The 14,885-nt window shown below is 43.3% G+C and overlaps 1 protein-coding gene across 6 annotated transcripts in view; it reads left to right on the top strand.

Moving 5' to 3' along the window:
* The window catches only part of LOC137377617 (phosphatidylinositol-binding clathrin assembly protein-like), a 168,900-nt gene that overhangs the window by 42,857 nt on the left and 111,158 nt on the right, over positions 1-14,885 (top strand). For all 6 annotated transcript variants that reach the window (XM_068047452.1, XM_068047451.1, XM_068047456.1 and 3 more), the window contains exon 2: positions 722-864. In XM_068047452.1, the coding sequence (XP_067903553.1) occupies positions 722-864 (143 nt within the window). The remainder of the gene's footprint in view (positions 1-721; positions 865-14,885) is intronic.

Here is a 14,885-nt window from a genome sequence, read left to right as displayed (position 1 = left end):
AGGGCCTTCTCTACGTTGGGAGTCGAGGCAGGCCTCTCCCAGCAGAATTGTCCAGGCCCCCCGGCCATGACCCCCAACGTCGAGGGACTTGTAAAATTCAGCCCTTAGAGTCATAATGTCATTTATACCACAGGAGGCTATTCAGCCCATCGAGTCCATGCCTCCTCTCCACAGAGCGATTCAGCCAATCCCACTCCCCCACTCGATCCCCATACGGAGTTCCGAGGCGAGAAACTGGTGGGGATGGGGGGAGGACTAAAATTGTTAGGGGGAGGGGGTGGGGGTAAGTGGAGGGGAATGGGGAAAATGTTTTTTATTGGCTGTGGGGATGGGTTGAAGGACAAAAGTGACAAGGTTGGGGGGCGGGGGGGAAGTTCAGGGTGGGAATAAAATTCATGTCAGATTGGGATATAAAACAACCATTGGTGGTTGGTTAAGGGTCTGCTTTTGCTTTTTACTTGAAACAAAAATTTAAAAGGTCATTTTCCTTTAAAGATGCAAATCTCTCATGAAGGGCTTGAAGCCCTTTAAAAATGGTGCCGGTGCCTGTGTGGTGGTGCCGGACGCCTTTGTTGAGGACATGGCGGCCGCCTCATCTACACCATCGGGGGTGGCTGCTGCTCCGCCCCCTCCATTTAAATGAGCCCCCATGCGTAATATTGTGCTGATAAAATTCAGCCCTAAATATCTGTTTAATCATCTTTATGTTGGATTCTTCTAGATTTAATCCAATGTACCAATGAGATGAATGTGAACATACCGCAGATGGCAGATACTCTGTTTGAGAGGGCGACAAACAGCAGCTGGGTTGTGGTGTTTAAAGCTTTAATCACAACACATCATTTGATGATGTATGGGAATGAGGTAAGTGCGTTATCATTCGTATTACATCTCACCTAGTGACTATTGCCTAATACTATTTTGGAAGTATATTGCCTAAACTTGAAATCAGATTGGATAGTTTCAAAGGTTTTTTTTAAAGTAACGCTAATCATGTGATTGCACAAGCATGCCATGGTCAGGAAAATTGTTGGCGTCCATTCTATGTTTAAAGCTTTGTCTTAAAGATAATGGATAAGTAGGTGGCAGGCACCATTCCAGTGGTCTTGACCTAGCTGCAGAGTACTTTTATTTGCTGAAGCTGTTTCTTCTGCCAATTCCTCTATTCCCCATAGTGGCCATTATTCATATCAAACGTGACAATGGCTGTCAACAGGCTATCCATCCAACCTGGGTTGTTGAGGCCAATTGTCATGCTACTCCTATTGTGATTAGCTAATTCAGCAGAAACCATTGATCAAACTTGATTATTTTCCTGATTTTTTTTTTTGCTCTCTGCCTTAGCCTTATGGGCGGCACAGTGGCGCAGTGATTAGCACCGCAGCCTCACAGCTCCAGTGACCCGGGTTCAATTCTGGGTACTGCCTGTGTGGAGTTTGCAAGTTCTCCCTGTGTTTGCGTGGGTTTCCTCCGGGTGCTCCGGTTTCCTCCCACATGCCAAAGACCTGCAGGTTGATGGGTAAATTGGCCATTAGCAATTGCCCCTAGTGTAGGTAGGTGGTAGGGAAATATAGGGACAGGTGGGGATGTGGTAGGAATATGGGATTAGTGTAGCATTAGTATAAATGGGTGGTTGATGGTTGGCACGGACTCGGTGGGCCGAAGGGCCTGTTTCAGTGCTGTATCTCTAAACTAAACTAAACTAGCCAGTTGAACTGCCAGGAGAGTCCCTATAACCGCTTTTATCGACCATAAAATTATTCTTCCTCTGTTTTCTTATTCCTGTCCAAACCTTTTGGTTTAAGGTTAGTTTTTTTGCGCACAAGCCTACAAATGTAAGAAAAATAAAATATGTAAAATTTACACATTTTTATATCTGTGCTCTGAAGTGCGTGTACAAAGTAAGGGTGGTAGTACTTGCTATTTTGTGTTTTTTTTGCAAAGAACAGTACTGGTTGAAAACATTCCAAATAGCAAATAATTGAATATAAAAATGCCTGTAATGTTAAAGAATTTACTGATAGTATCTACAGTGATTTAAAAAAACTTAAGTACAGTTCTGATGACTGAAGTGTGTAAATCTGATGTGTAAAGGTACTTTTCCTTTATCAGAGTGGCCTTTGGCACAGACCTTGGCACGTTTTGCCACTGCTTCATAATCAGTTGAGCTGCATGCCTTTTTATCCATACATTAGCCATTCTAATTTTTTTTCTCATTTCTTTTCTTATGAAGTAAAATGTTGTGAAGTATTCCGTCTACCAACTCAGCATGCACAATACCCTCTTGGAGATTATGTTTCAAATAACTAGCTTTTGGTCTCTGGTCTTGAAGTAGATTGCAGCAATCTACTACCGAACCAACAATAACTCCATACAGAATGTAACCAAAACATTACTAATATGAAAGCTTATGCACCTTTTTTTTGACAAGTACAAGGCTAATCAAAGGAACTGAATTTACCAGTTTGCAAGAATGAATGCTGTGTCGTATTCTGCACAAGAAATTTGATTTTCTGCCAACAGTTTTCCGAGGGGCTGGAGACTGCATTGGCGCAAAATGCTTTGTCTGCCTCATCTGATTTGGCTGAGGTAACAGTAGAAATCCTTGGCTGTGTAAGATAAACATTGGGTGGTACTGCTGTAATGGACTGTAGTGATGGTGACAGTACTTTATCTCAACATTCCATGTAGTAGAAAATTAATTACCTAGTCACCAGTTTTAATTTTGAAATGGCTCAGCATAAATGTGCTTTCCCTCCCTTTCTGTCTCTTTCTCTGTCCCCCAAAATACATTACATTTGAGATATAGCCCAGTACTAAAGGAGTCACTTTAGGTCAGGAAGTTTTGATTTTGTTAAACTGATCATTCCTGTAACTGGAACGATCCCTGATGCTCTGTGTTGGTCCCCTAAACTCTTCCATTACCTCTGCTTTAAGGATTAGTCTTTTACCTTTTCTCAGATGAGTTTGTGAAAAGGAGATTGTACCCATAGTTCAGTCCTTGGCTTGATTTCCACATAGTTTCTATCATAACAAATGTAGACAATTTGTTGGATTAAGTTCAACTTCGTTTCAGAAATCATGTTGTTTTGAGAGGCAAGATAAAACAAATTGAAGCCTGTCAAGAACATGCTGCAAGTAGTATTTGCAGCTTAAAACCTGTGTCACGCCAAGTTTTCTTATCTCTGCGAAAGTAAAGTTAATAAGAATACAGTGAAGCAAGCTGAGTCCTGATTACTGCTCAAAGAAACTGGCTAGTGTGATACTCTCCTTGAACCAGCCCTTGTGCAAGGTTATACAAGTACAAAACGCACACACTTTAATTGTACACTTGAAGTGCACTTTTGATACGAAGATGAACCGTCTCAATTTTGAAACTACTTGTGTTGTCTCTGAACCTCATGGAGGCTTCCATAACCTTTCCTCTCGTCCCTTGTCTGATCACTGAACAGGGCAGACAGCCATGCTTGTTATATCCTGGGAACAGTAACTGAATCTTCTGTATAAATAGATTGTAGGTCTCATGGATTGTTGGAGGTATTTCAAGTACTTAAGTCTGGCGATGTTGTTCCACTGTTCTGGGATAGTTCCTAGATTTTTCTACATGTATCTCACTCTTGAGCTGTATTTATATTGGTCTCAGCAGGATGTTTACTGTTGCTGCTCTGTAAACATGGTCTTGAACAGTCAATGGCAACAACAGTGTAAACGAAGGTTCACTAGGTCCAACTATTAGGAAGACCAAAAGTCCTCTGTATAGTGATTCCTTCGAATCTGCTTTTGGGGTTGCCACCAGATGTGTGAGACCTACACTTCAGAAACTGGCAGCACAACTACTCAATGACGATATAAAAGAGTCTCATACAATCACATCTTGCTTCATATTTTTAAAAGCTCAAGCTTCGGCTCTCCCAACCGCAATATTCTTTTTTACCTTGTCTTTTTAACCTTGGTGTCCTGCACAATTGCTGATTACAATGGATTCTGAATTCTTAACGTTCAGCTATTCTTTCTAGTTGAGCTTGAAAGTTCCACGATTTGACGATTTGTTGAAAGAACAGTCTCTTGATTTTTAAACTGCTTGGCTGTTAGCCTGGTGCACTTCTTAGTTTGACAACTGTTTATACAGTTTTGGAAATGTCTTTGAAATTCTGTCTGATACTGCATGAATTTACATCATAGTAACTGTCCAGTGGCCTGCCTTTTTGGAATCCAAACCTATTTGAATAACTGTAGGGATTAATTCAAATTTGCAAAATGGGATGTCTCCAGGCTTTTATTGCACTGTTGCACATCCTGCATCAAAACTTTGTGCTTCAAGTCAAAATTTTAATGGCAAAATTAAGACAATTCTTTAAGTGGATTTTAACAATGCCTTCCTGGTGGCTTCATGAATCGGCTTAAGTAGTGTTGAGATGCACAGACCAATGAGGTTGTAACTTTAATCCGGGGTCTGTGCTGAGTTTACTGCTCCTAGCTGGGGCATTGATAGGGGTACAGCATTTGAGATGCCTCCCTATGTTTGGAAAGTGATCATAGAATGGTTATGGCAGAGAAGGAGGCTATTTGGCCCATCGTGTCAGTGCCAGCTCTCTGCAAGTCCCACCCCCACCCCCCCACCCCTTTTCCCTGTTGCCCTGCATTGTTTTTCTCTTCAGGTGCTTATCCAATCCTCTTCCGAAAGATATGATTGAATCTGCCTCCACCACACACTTAAGCAGTGCAATCCAGACCTTAAACACTCAATGCATAAAAAAAGTTCTTCCTCATGTCACCATTGCTTCATTTGCAATTCGTCTTCAATAAGTGTCCTCCTGGTTTTCAACCATTCTGTCAATGGGAACCGTTTCTCCTTATCTACTCTGTCTAGACCCCTCATGATTTTAAAGTCCTATCAAATCTCTCAACCTTCTATTCTCTAAGAACAATCCCAGCTTCTCCAATCCGTCCACGTAACTAAAGTCCCTCATCTCTGGAATCATTCTCGTAAATCTTTTTTGCACCCTCTTTAAAGAGACAATTCAAAGGGTTCCACAAAAGTGCATTCCGTACAAAAACAAAAACTCCGTCAAGAAAGACCCATCAGTGGCTCACTCAGGAAGTTAGAGAGTGTGAGACTAAAAGAAGAGGCTTACAATGTTACAAAAAATAGTAGCAAGTCTGAGGATTGAGTGTTTTAGAAAATAACAAAGAGCTGAAAAAAAGAGAAAAACTAGAATAAGAGAGTAAACTGGCCAGCAATATAAAAAGATTGTAAGAGCTTTTATAAGTACATAAAAAGGAAGAGAGTAGCTACAGTAGACGTTGATCCCTTAGAGGCAGAGACAGGAGAAATCATCATGGGAAGTGAGAAAATGGCAGAGGCATTGAACAAATATTTTGTACCTGTCTTCACAGTAGAAGACACAAGTTCCATACCAGAAATAAGCAGTGACCTAGGGGCTAAAAAGAGTGAGGAAACTAAGGAAATTGATATCAGCTGAGAAAAAGTTTTGGAGAAACTTGAGGGGCTAAAATCTGACAAGTCCCCGGGACCGGATGGCCTACACCCTAGGATTCTAAAAGAGATAGCTGCAGAGATGGTGGATGCGCTGGCTATGATTTTCCAGAATTCCTTAGATTCAGGAATGGTACCGTCAGATTGGAAGTTGGCAAATGTTACACTACTTTTCAAGAAAGGAGGTATAGAGAAAATGGAACTACAGGCTAGTTAGCCTAACATCAGTCATTGGGAAGATGCTGGAAACTATTATTATAGAAGTCTTAACCTTGTACTTGAAAAAGCATAGTATGATTAGAACAAGTCAGTATAGTTTTACTGAAGGGAGATCCTGTTTGATAAATTTATTAGCGTTTTTTGAGGATTTAACTCCGGGTAGATAAAGGGGTACCAGTAGATGTAGTATACCTGGATTTCCAAAAGACGTTCAATAAGCTGCCACATAAAAGATTAATAGGAAAGGTAAGGGCTCATGGTGTTGGGGATAATATATTAGTGTGGATAGAGAATTGCTTAACAGACAGGAAGCAGATAGTAGGCATAAATGGGGCATTTTCAAGTTGGCAGGCAGTGAATAGTGGGGTGCCGCAAGGATCAGTGCTGGGGCATCAGCTATTTACACTCTATATATTAATGACTTGGATGAAGAGACAGGGCGTAATGTATCTAAGTTTGCTGATGATACAAAGCTCGGTGGAAAGGTGAGCTACGGGGAGGACATAGAGAGGCAGCAAAGAGATATAGACAGGTTAAGTGAGTGGGCAACAAGATGGCAAATGGAGTATAATGTAGGGAAGTGTGAAGTTGTTTACTTCAGTCATAAAAATAGAAAAGCAGAATTTTTTTTTTTAAAAGGTGTGAGACTAGAAAGTGTTGTTCAGAGAGACTTGGGGGGTACCTGTTCAAGGAATGCACAAAGTTATCATTCAGGTGCAGCAGGCTATTAGGAAGGCAAATGGCATTTTGGCCTTTATTGCAAAGGGTTTGGAATACAGGAATAAAGAAATTTTATTAAAATTGTGCAGGGCTTTGGTGAGACCACACCTGGAACACTATGTGCAGTTTTGGTCTCCACATTTAAGAAAGGATATTCTTGCACTGGAGGCGGTGCAACGAAGGTTTACTGAATTGGTCTCTGGGATGAGGGGGTTGTCCTATGATGAGAGGCTAAGTAAATTGGGCCTATATTCTCTGCCTCTCATTCTTCTAAACTCCAATCTAATTGAGACATACAAGATAGTGAAAGGGCTTGATAGGGTTGAAGCTGAGAGATTGTTTCCACCGGTCAGGCAATCTAGAACTCAGGGACACGGTTTCAGGATAAGGGGCCGATCATTCAGGACTGAGATAAGGAGAAATTACTACACTCAGTTGTGAATCTTTTGGAATTATCTACCCCAGAGGGTTGTGGATGCTCCATCATTGAATACCTTTAAGGCTGGGATATATAGATTTTTGGTCTCGCAGGGTATCAAGGGATATGGGGAGTGGGCAGGAAAGTGGAATTGAAGCCCAAGGTCAGCCACGATCGTATAGAATGGCGGAGCAGGCTCAGTGGGCCTTATGATCTACTTCTGCTCCTATTTCTTCTGTTCTTGTTTTCTCTCTAAAGTGTGGTACCCTGAGAAGGAGTAGGTGATTCAGCCCCACCAGTTATTTCCCCTATTCCATTAGGTCCTGGACGATCTGTACTTCAAATCCTTTTACTCGGCTTGGTTCCATATTCCTTGATGCCCTTTCCTTCAACAAAAAATCTATCGCGTTCAGTCTTGAAATCTTGAATGAGTTCCAGATTTCCACAACCCTTTGTGAGAGAAAGGGTTTCCTGCTTTCACTTCTAAGGTTAATTCATCTCGTTCTTGATTCCCTCAACCTTCTACTCACAAGGGAATATAAACCAAGTTTATGCAACCTGTTCACATAATTTAATCCTTCAAGCCCTGGTATAATTCTGGTGAACCTGGAGACCGGAGTGGCGACAGGCGGACCTGGGACGAATCGCATCCTGAACGGGACCTGAAAAGGAGAGAGCAGGGCTCGAGGCCCTTACTTACCTGGAGACCGGATTGGCAGCAGGCTTGCACACTCTATGCCACCGTGCGCTGAGACTCAAAAGAGGAAAAGAAGACTTGCAGTGACATCACGGGAAATCTGCAAGGTGATTGGGTAAATAACAGCTGTTAGTGCATTTAAATAGCTTTAAAAAAAAAAGGGGAACTTTTTTTGAAAAAAAACCTAGTGATAAGGCGAGTACTAATAGTGTTTTTTTAATTACTGTAATTTATTAAGGACTTTAGATTGTAGTGGGTAGTGTTTAGAGTAAAACAAGGCCCCTACTGTAATTAGTATTTTTATAGGGAGTAACCAGTTAATCTGAAGGTAAGTCATGGCAGGAGAGCTCAGACCCATGGTCTGCTTCTCCTGCGCTATGCAGGAAATCGGGGACGCTTCCAGTGTCCCTGACGACCATGTGTGCAGGAAGTGTATCCATCAGCAGCTACTGGCTACCTGCATTACGGAGCTGGAGCTGTGGGTGGATTCACTGTGGAGCATCCACGTTGCTGAGGATGTTGTGGATAGCATATTTTGCGAGGTGGTCACACCGCAGGCAGAAAAGGGATGGGCGACCACCAGGCGGAGTAGTAGGTGCAGGCAGGTAGTGCAGGAGTCCCCTGTGGCCATCCCCCCTCAAACAGATATACTGCTTTGGATACTGTTGGGTGGGGGGGGGGGAAATGACCTCCCAGGAGAAAGCAGCAACAGCCAAGTTCATGGCACCACGGATGGCTCTGCTGCACAGCAGGGGAGGAAAAAGACTGGGAGAGCCATAGTGATAGGAGATTCAATTGTAAGGGGAACAGACAGGCGTTTCTGTGGCCGCAAATGAGACTCCAGGATGCTATGTTGCCTCGCTGGTGCTAGGGTCAAGGATGTCTGAGTGGCTGCTGGACATTCTGAAGGGGGAGGGTGAACAGCCAGTGGTCATGGTACATGTTGGTACAAAAGACATAAATGGAAAAAGGGATGAGGTCCTGCAAGATGAATTTAAGGAGTTAGGAGCTAAATTAAAAAGCAGGACCTCAAAGGTAGTAATCTCAGGATTACTTCCTGTGCCACATGTTAGTGAGTATAGGAACAGGAGAATAGACCAGATCAATGCGTGGCTGAAGAAATGGTGCAGGAGGGAGGGATTTAGATTCCTGGGACATCGGGACCAGTTCTGAGGAAGGTGGGACCTGTACAAGTGGGACGGGTTACACCCAGGCAGGACTGGAACCGATGTCCTCACAAGGGCGTTTGCCAATGCTTTTGGGGAGGATTTAAACTAGAACAGCAGGGGGATGGGAACCTGATCGGGGAGACAGAGGAGGAGGAAACCAGGATAGAAACGAAAGACCGGAAACAAAAAGGCAAAAGTGGAGGGCATAGAAATCAAGGGCAAGAAACAAATAGGGCCATAGTGTGAAATAATGCTAAGATGACTAAGAATGTTAAAAAGACAAGCCTAAAGGCATTGTGTCTCAATGTGCGAAGTTTTCGCAATAAGGTAGACGAATTAACAGTGCAAATAGATACGATATAGTTGCGATTATGGAGACATGGCTGCAAAAGAGGAAATCAATACAATAGTGAGGAAGGATATTAGCTCTGAGAATCCTGATGTGGAATCTGTATGGGTGGAGCTAAGAAACACCAAGGGGCAGAAAATGTTGGGGGTTGTATACAGACCCCCAAACAGCGGTGGTGATGTAGAGGATGGCATTAAAGAGGAAATTAGAGATGCATGCAATAAGGGTGCAACTGTAATTATGGGTGCCATTAATCTACATATAGATTGGGCAAATCAAATTAGCAATAATACTGTAGAGGAGGAATTCCTGGAGTGCGTACGTGATGGTATTTTGGACCAATATGTTGAGGAACCAACTAGAGTCTAGGCCATCCTAGACTGGGTATTGTGCGGGGTCTTGTGCGGGGTTCCTTGGGGAAGAGCAACCATAACATGTTAGAATTCTTCATTAAGATGGAGAGTGAGAGAGTTAATTCCGAGACTACGGTCCTGAATCTAAATAAAGGAAACTTTATGAATTACAACAATTGTTCATTCCAGTCTGGCGCAAAAATAAAACAGGAAGGGTGGCTCAACCATGGCTTTCAAAAGAAATTAGGGATGTATTAGATCTGATGAGAAATATAAAATGGCCAGAACAAGCAGCAAACCTGAGGATTGGGAGCAGTTTAGAATTTAGAAAAGGAGGACAAAGGGATTGATTAAGAAGAGGAAAATAGAGTATGAGAGTAAGTTTGCAGAAAACACAAAAACTGACTGCAAAAGCTTCTATAGATATGTGAAGAGAAAAAGATCAGTGAAGACAAATGTGGGTCCTTCACAGTCAGAAATCGGAGAATTTATAATGGGGAACAAAGAAATGGCAGACCAATTAAATACATACTTTGGTTCTGTCTTCACAAAGGAGGACACAAATTACCTCCCAGAAATGTTGGGGAACATAGGGTCTAGTGAGAAGGAGAAACTGTATGAAATCAGTATTAGTAGGGAAATGGTATTGGGGAAAGTAATGAGATTGAAGGCTGATAAATCCCCAGGGCCTGATAATCTACATCCCAGAGTACTTAAGGAAGTGGCCCTAGAAATAGTAGATGCTTTGCTGGTCATTGTTCAAAATTCTATAGACTCTGGAACCGTTCCAACGGATTGGAGGGTAGCTAATGTAACCCCACTATTTATTTTTTTAAAAAAAAGGAGGTAGCAAAAAAGCAGAATTATAGACTAGTTAGCCTAACATCAGTAGTGGGGAAAATGCTAGAGTCCATTATAAAAGATATAATAACAGAGCACTTGGAAAACAATGACAGGATTGAACAAAGTCAGCATGGATTTACGAAAGGAAAATCATGCTTGACAAATCTACTGGAATTCTTTGAGGATGTAACTAGTAGAATAAATAAGGGAGAGCCAGTGGATGTGGTGTATAAGAGATTAGTGTGCAAAATTAAAGCACATGGAATTGGGGGTAAGGTACTGACCTGGATAGAGAACTGGTTGGCAGACAGGAAACAAAGAGTAGGAATAAACGGGTCTTTGTCCAGGTGGCAGGCAGTGACTACTGGGGTACCACAGGGATCCGTGCTAGGACCCCAGTTATTCACAATATATATTAATGATATAGATGAGGGAATTAAATGTTATATATCCAAGTTTGCAGACGACACAAAGCTGGGTGGGAGTGTGAGCTGTGAGGAGGATGCAGAGAAGCTCCAGTGGTTTATGGACAGGTTGAGTGAGTGAGCAAATACATGGCAGATGCAGTATAATGTGGATAAATGTGAGGTTATCCACTTTGGTGGAAAAAACAGAAAGGCAGATTATTATCTGAACTGCGATAGATTGGGAAAGGGGAAGGTGCAGCGAGACCTGGGTGTCCTCGTGCACCAGTCGCTGAAAGTAAGCATGCAGATGCAGCAGGCAGTTAAGAAGGCAAATGGTATGTTGGCCTTCATAGCGAGAGGATTTGAGTACAGGAGCAAGGATGTCTTGCTGCAATTATACAAGGCCTTGGTGAGACCACATCTGGAGTATTGTATGCAGTTTTGGTCTCATTATCTGAGGAAGCATGTTCTTGCTATGGAAGGAGTGCAGCGACGGTTCACCAGACTGCTTCCTGGGATGGCAGAACTGACGTATGAGGAGAGATTGGGTCGATTAGGCTTGTATTTGCCAGTGTTTAGAAGAATGAGAGGGGATCTCATAGAAACCTACAAAATTCTAACAGGACTGGACAGACTAGGAAGGATGTTCCCGATGGCGAGGGAGTCCAGGACCAGGGGTCACAGTCTGAGGATAAGGAGTAAGCCATTTAGGACTGAGATGAGGAGGGGTTTCTTCACCCAGAGAATGGTGAACCTGTGGAATTCTCCACCACAGAAAGCATTTGAGGCCAAATTATTAAATATTTTCAAGAAAGAGTTAGATATAGTTCTTGGGGCTAAAGGGATCAAGGGATGTGAGGAGAAAGCGAGAACAGGGTACTGAGTTTGGATGATTAGCTATGATTGGATTGAATGGTGGTGCAGCTCGAAGGGCCGAATGGCCTACTCCTATTTTGCTATGTTTCTAAAACACCCTTCCAAGGCCAATATGTTCTTTCTGTGGTGTGTTGCCCAAAACTGAACGTCGTACATCAGATGGGGGTCTACCAGTGCTCTTTACAGCTGAAGCGTCACCTGTTCAATTTTGAATTTAAATGCCCTTGTGATAAAAGCAAAAACATTTATCTATATACTCTGTGTCACCTACCTCCCATCCAATTGCCACACCGCACAAAGTTGCCTCCAATTCTACATGTTCTCATTTTTGCTAATCTCTGTGTGAAACTTTATCTGGAGCAGGGAAATTACTGACACTGTGTAGTGCAGCTTGAGAATAACATCCCATTGCATCATGTACTGAAGATATTTACAGTTAAAATTACAATGACAGCATATTGAATGCAGATAACAATTTCAAGGTATCAACTCTTGATTACTGTCCAGTAGCTTCTCTTGAAATCTGCATGTACCCAGACAAGAACAAAGAACAGGACAGCACAGGAACAGGCCATTCGGCCCTCCAAGCCTGCGCCGATCTTGATGCCTGCCTAAACTAAAGCCTTCTGCACTTCCGGGGACTGTATCCCTCTATTCCCATCCTATTCATGTATTTGTCAAGATGCCTCTTAAACGTCGCTATCATACCTGCTTCCACCACCTCCCCCGGCAGCAAGTTCCTCTGTGTAAAGAGGTTGCCTCGCACATCCCCTCTAAACTTTGCCCCTCTCACCTTAAACCTATGTCCCCTAGTAACTGACTCTTCCAGCCTGGGGAAAAAGCTTCTGACTATCCACTCTGTCAATGCTGCTTATAACTTTGTAAACCTCTATCATGTTGCCCCTCCACCTCCGTCGTTCCAGTGAAAACAATGCAAGTTTATCCAACCTCTCCTCATAGCTAATGCCCTCCAGACCAGGCAACATCCTGGTAAACCTCTTCTGTACCCTCTCCAAAGCCTCCACGTCCTTCTGGTAGTGTGGCGACCAGAATTGCACGCAATATTCTAAGTGTGGCCTAACTAAAGTTCTGTACAGCTGCAGCATGACTTGCCAATTTTTGTACTCTATGCCCCGACCGATGAAGGCAAGCATGCCGTATGCCTCCTTGACTACCTTATCCACCTGCGTTGCCACTTTCAGTGACCTGTGGACTTGTACGCCCAGTTCTCTCTGCCTGTCAATGCTCCTAAGGGTTCTGCCATTTACTGTATACTTCCCATCTGCATTAAACCTTCCAAAATGCATTACCTCACATTTGTCCGGATTAAACTCCATCTGCCATTTCTCCGCCCAAGTCTCCAACCGATCTATATCCTGCTGTATCCTCTGACAATCCTCATCACTATCCGCAACTCCACCAACCTTTGTGTCATCCGCAAACTTACTAATCAGACCAGCTACATTTTCCTCCAAATCATTTTATATATACTACAAACAGCAAAGGTTCCAGCACTGATCCCTGCGGAACACCACTAGTCACATCCCTCCATTCAGAAAAGCACCCTTCCACTGCTACACTTTGTCTTCTATGACAGAGCCAGTTCTGTATCCATCTTGCCAGCTCACCTCTGATCCTGTGTGACTTCACCTTTTGTACCAGTCTGCCGTGAGGGATCTTGTCAAAGGCTTTACTGAAGTCCATATAGATAACATCCACTGCCCTTCCTTCATCAATCATCTTCGTCACTTCCTCAAAAAACTCAATCAAATTAGTGAGACACGACCTCCCCTTCACAAAACCATGCTGTCTCTCGCGAATAAGTGCATTTGTTTCCAAATGGGAGTAAATCCTGTCCCGAAGAATCCTCTCTAATAATTTCCCTACCACTGACGAAAGGCTCACCGGCCTAAAATTTCCTGGATTATCGTTGCTATCCTTAAACAAAGAAACAACATTGGCTATTCTCCAGTCCTCTGGGACCTCACCTGTAGCCAATGAGGATCCAAAGATTTCTGTCAAGGCCCAGCAATTTCTTCCCTTGCCTCCCTCAGTATTCTGGGGTAGATCCCATCAGGCATTGGGGACTTATCTATCTTAATGCTTTGCAAGACACCCAACACCACCACCATTTTGATTGAGATAACTGAGACTATCTACACTCCCTTCCCTCGGCTCATCATCCACCAAGTCCTTCTCTTTGGTGAATACTGATGCAAAGGACTCATTTAGTACCTCACCCATTTGCTCTGGCTCCACACGTAGATTCCCTTCTCTGTCCTTGAGTGGGCCAACCCTTTCCCTAGTTACCTTCTTGCTCTTTATATACGTATAAAAAGCGTTGGGATTTTCCTTAATCCTGTTTGCCAATGACTTTTCATGACCCCTTTTCGCCCTCCTGACTCCTTGCTTAAGTTCCTTCCTACTGTCTTTATATTCCTCAAGGGATTCGTCTGTTCCTAGCCTTCCAGCCCTTACGAATGCTTCCTTTTTTTTGACTAGGCTCACAATATCCCGCGTTATCCCAGGTTCCCGAAACTTGCCAAACTTATCCTCCTTCCTCACAGGAACATGCCGGTCCTGGATTCTAATCAACTGACGTTTGAAAGACTCCCACATGTCAGATGTTGATTTACCCTCAAACAGCCGCCCCCAATCTCAATTCTTCAGTTCCTGCCTAATATTGTTATAATTAGCCTTCCCCCAATTTAGCACCTTCACCCGAGGACTGCTCTTATCCTTATCCACATGTACCTTAAAACGTATGGAATTATGGTCACTGTTCCCGAAATGCTCCCCTACTGCAACTTCGACCGCCTGGCCGGGCTCATTCCCCAGTACCAGGTCCAGTATTGCCCCAATCCTAGTCGGACTATCTACATATTGTTTGAAGAAGCCCTCCTGGATGCTCCTTACAAATTCTGTTCCATCCAAGCCCCTAGCACTGTGAGTCCTAGTCAATATAGGGGAAGTTAAAATCATTCACCACTACAACCCTGTTACCTTTACATCTTTCCAAAATCTGTCTACATATCTGCTCCTCTACCTCCTGCTGGCTGTTGGGAGGCCTGTAGAAAACCCCCAACGTAGTGACTGCACCCTTCCTATATTCCTGTGCTCCACCTATATTGCCTCGCTGCATGACCCCTCCGAGGTGTCCTCCCGCAGTACAGCTGTGATATTCTCCTTAACCAGTAATGCAACTCCCCCATCCCTTTTACATCCCCCTCTATCCCGCCTGAAGCTTCTAAATCCTGGAACATTTAGCTGCTAATCCTGTCCTTCCCTCAACCAAGTCTCTGTAATAGCAACAACATCATAGTTCCAAGTACTAATC

This window comes from Heterodontus francisci, chromosome 15 (genome assembly GCF_036365525.1).
Source record: "Heterodontus francisci isolate sHetFra1 chromosome 15, sHetFra1.hap1, whole genome shotgun sequence".
NCBI classification, from domain to species: Eukaryota; Metazoa; Chordata; class Chondrichthyes; order Heterodontiformes; family Heterodontidae; genus Heterodontus; species Heterodontus francisci.
This window is presented reverse-complemented; position numbering and strand designations above follow the sequence as displayed.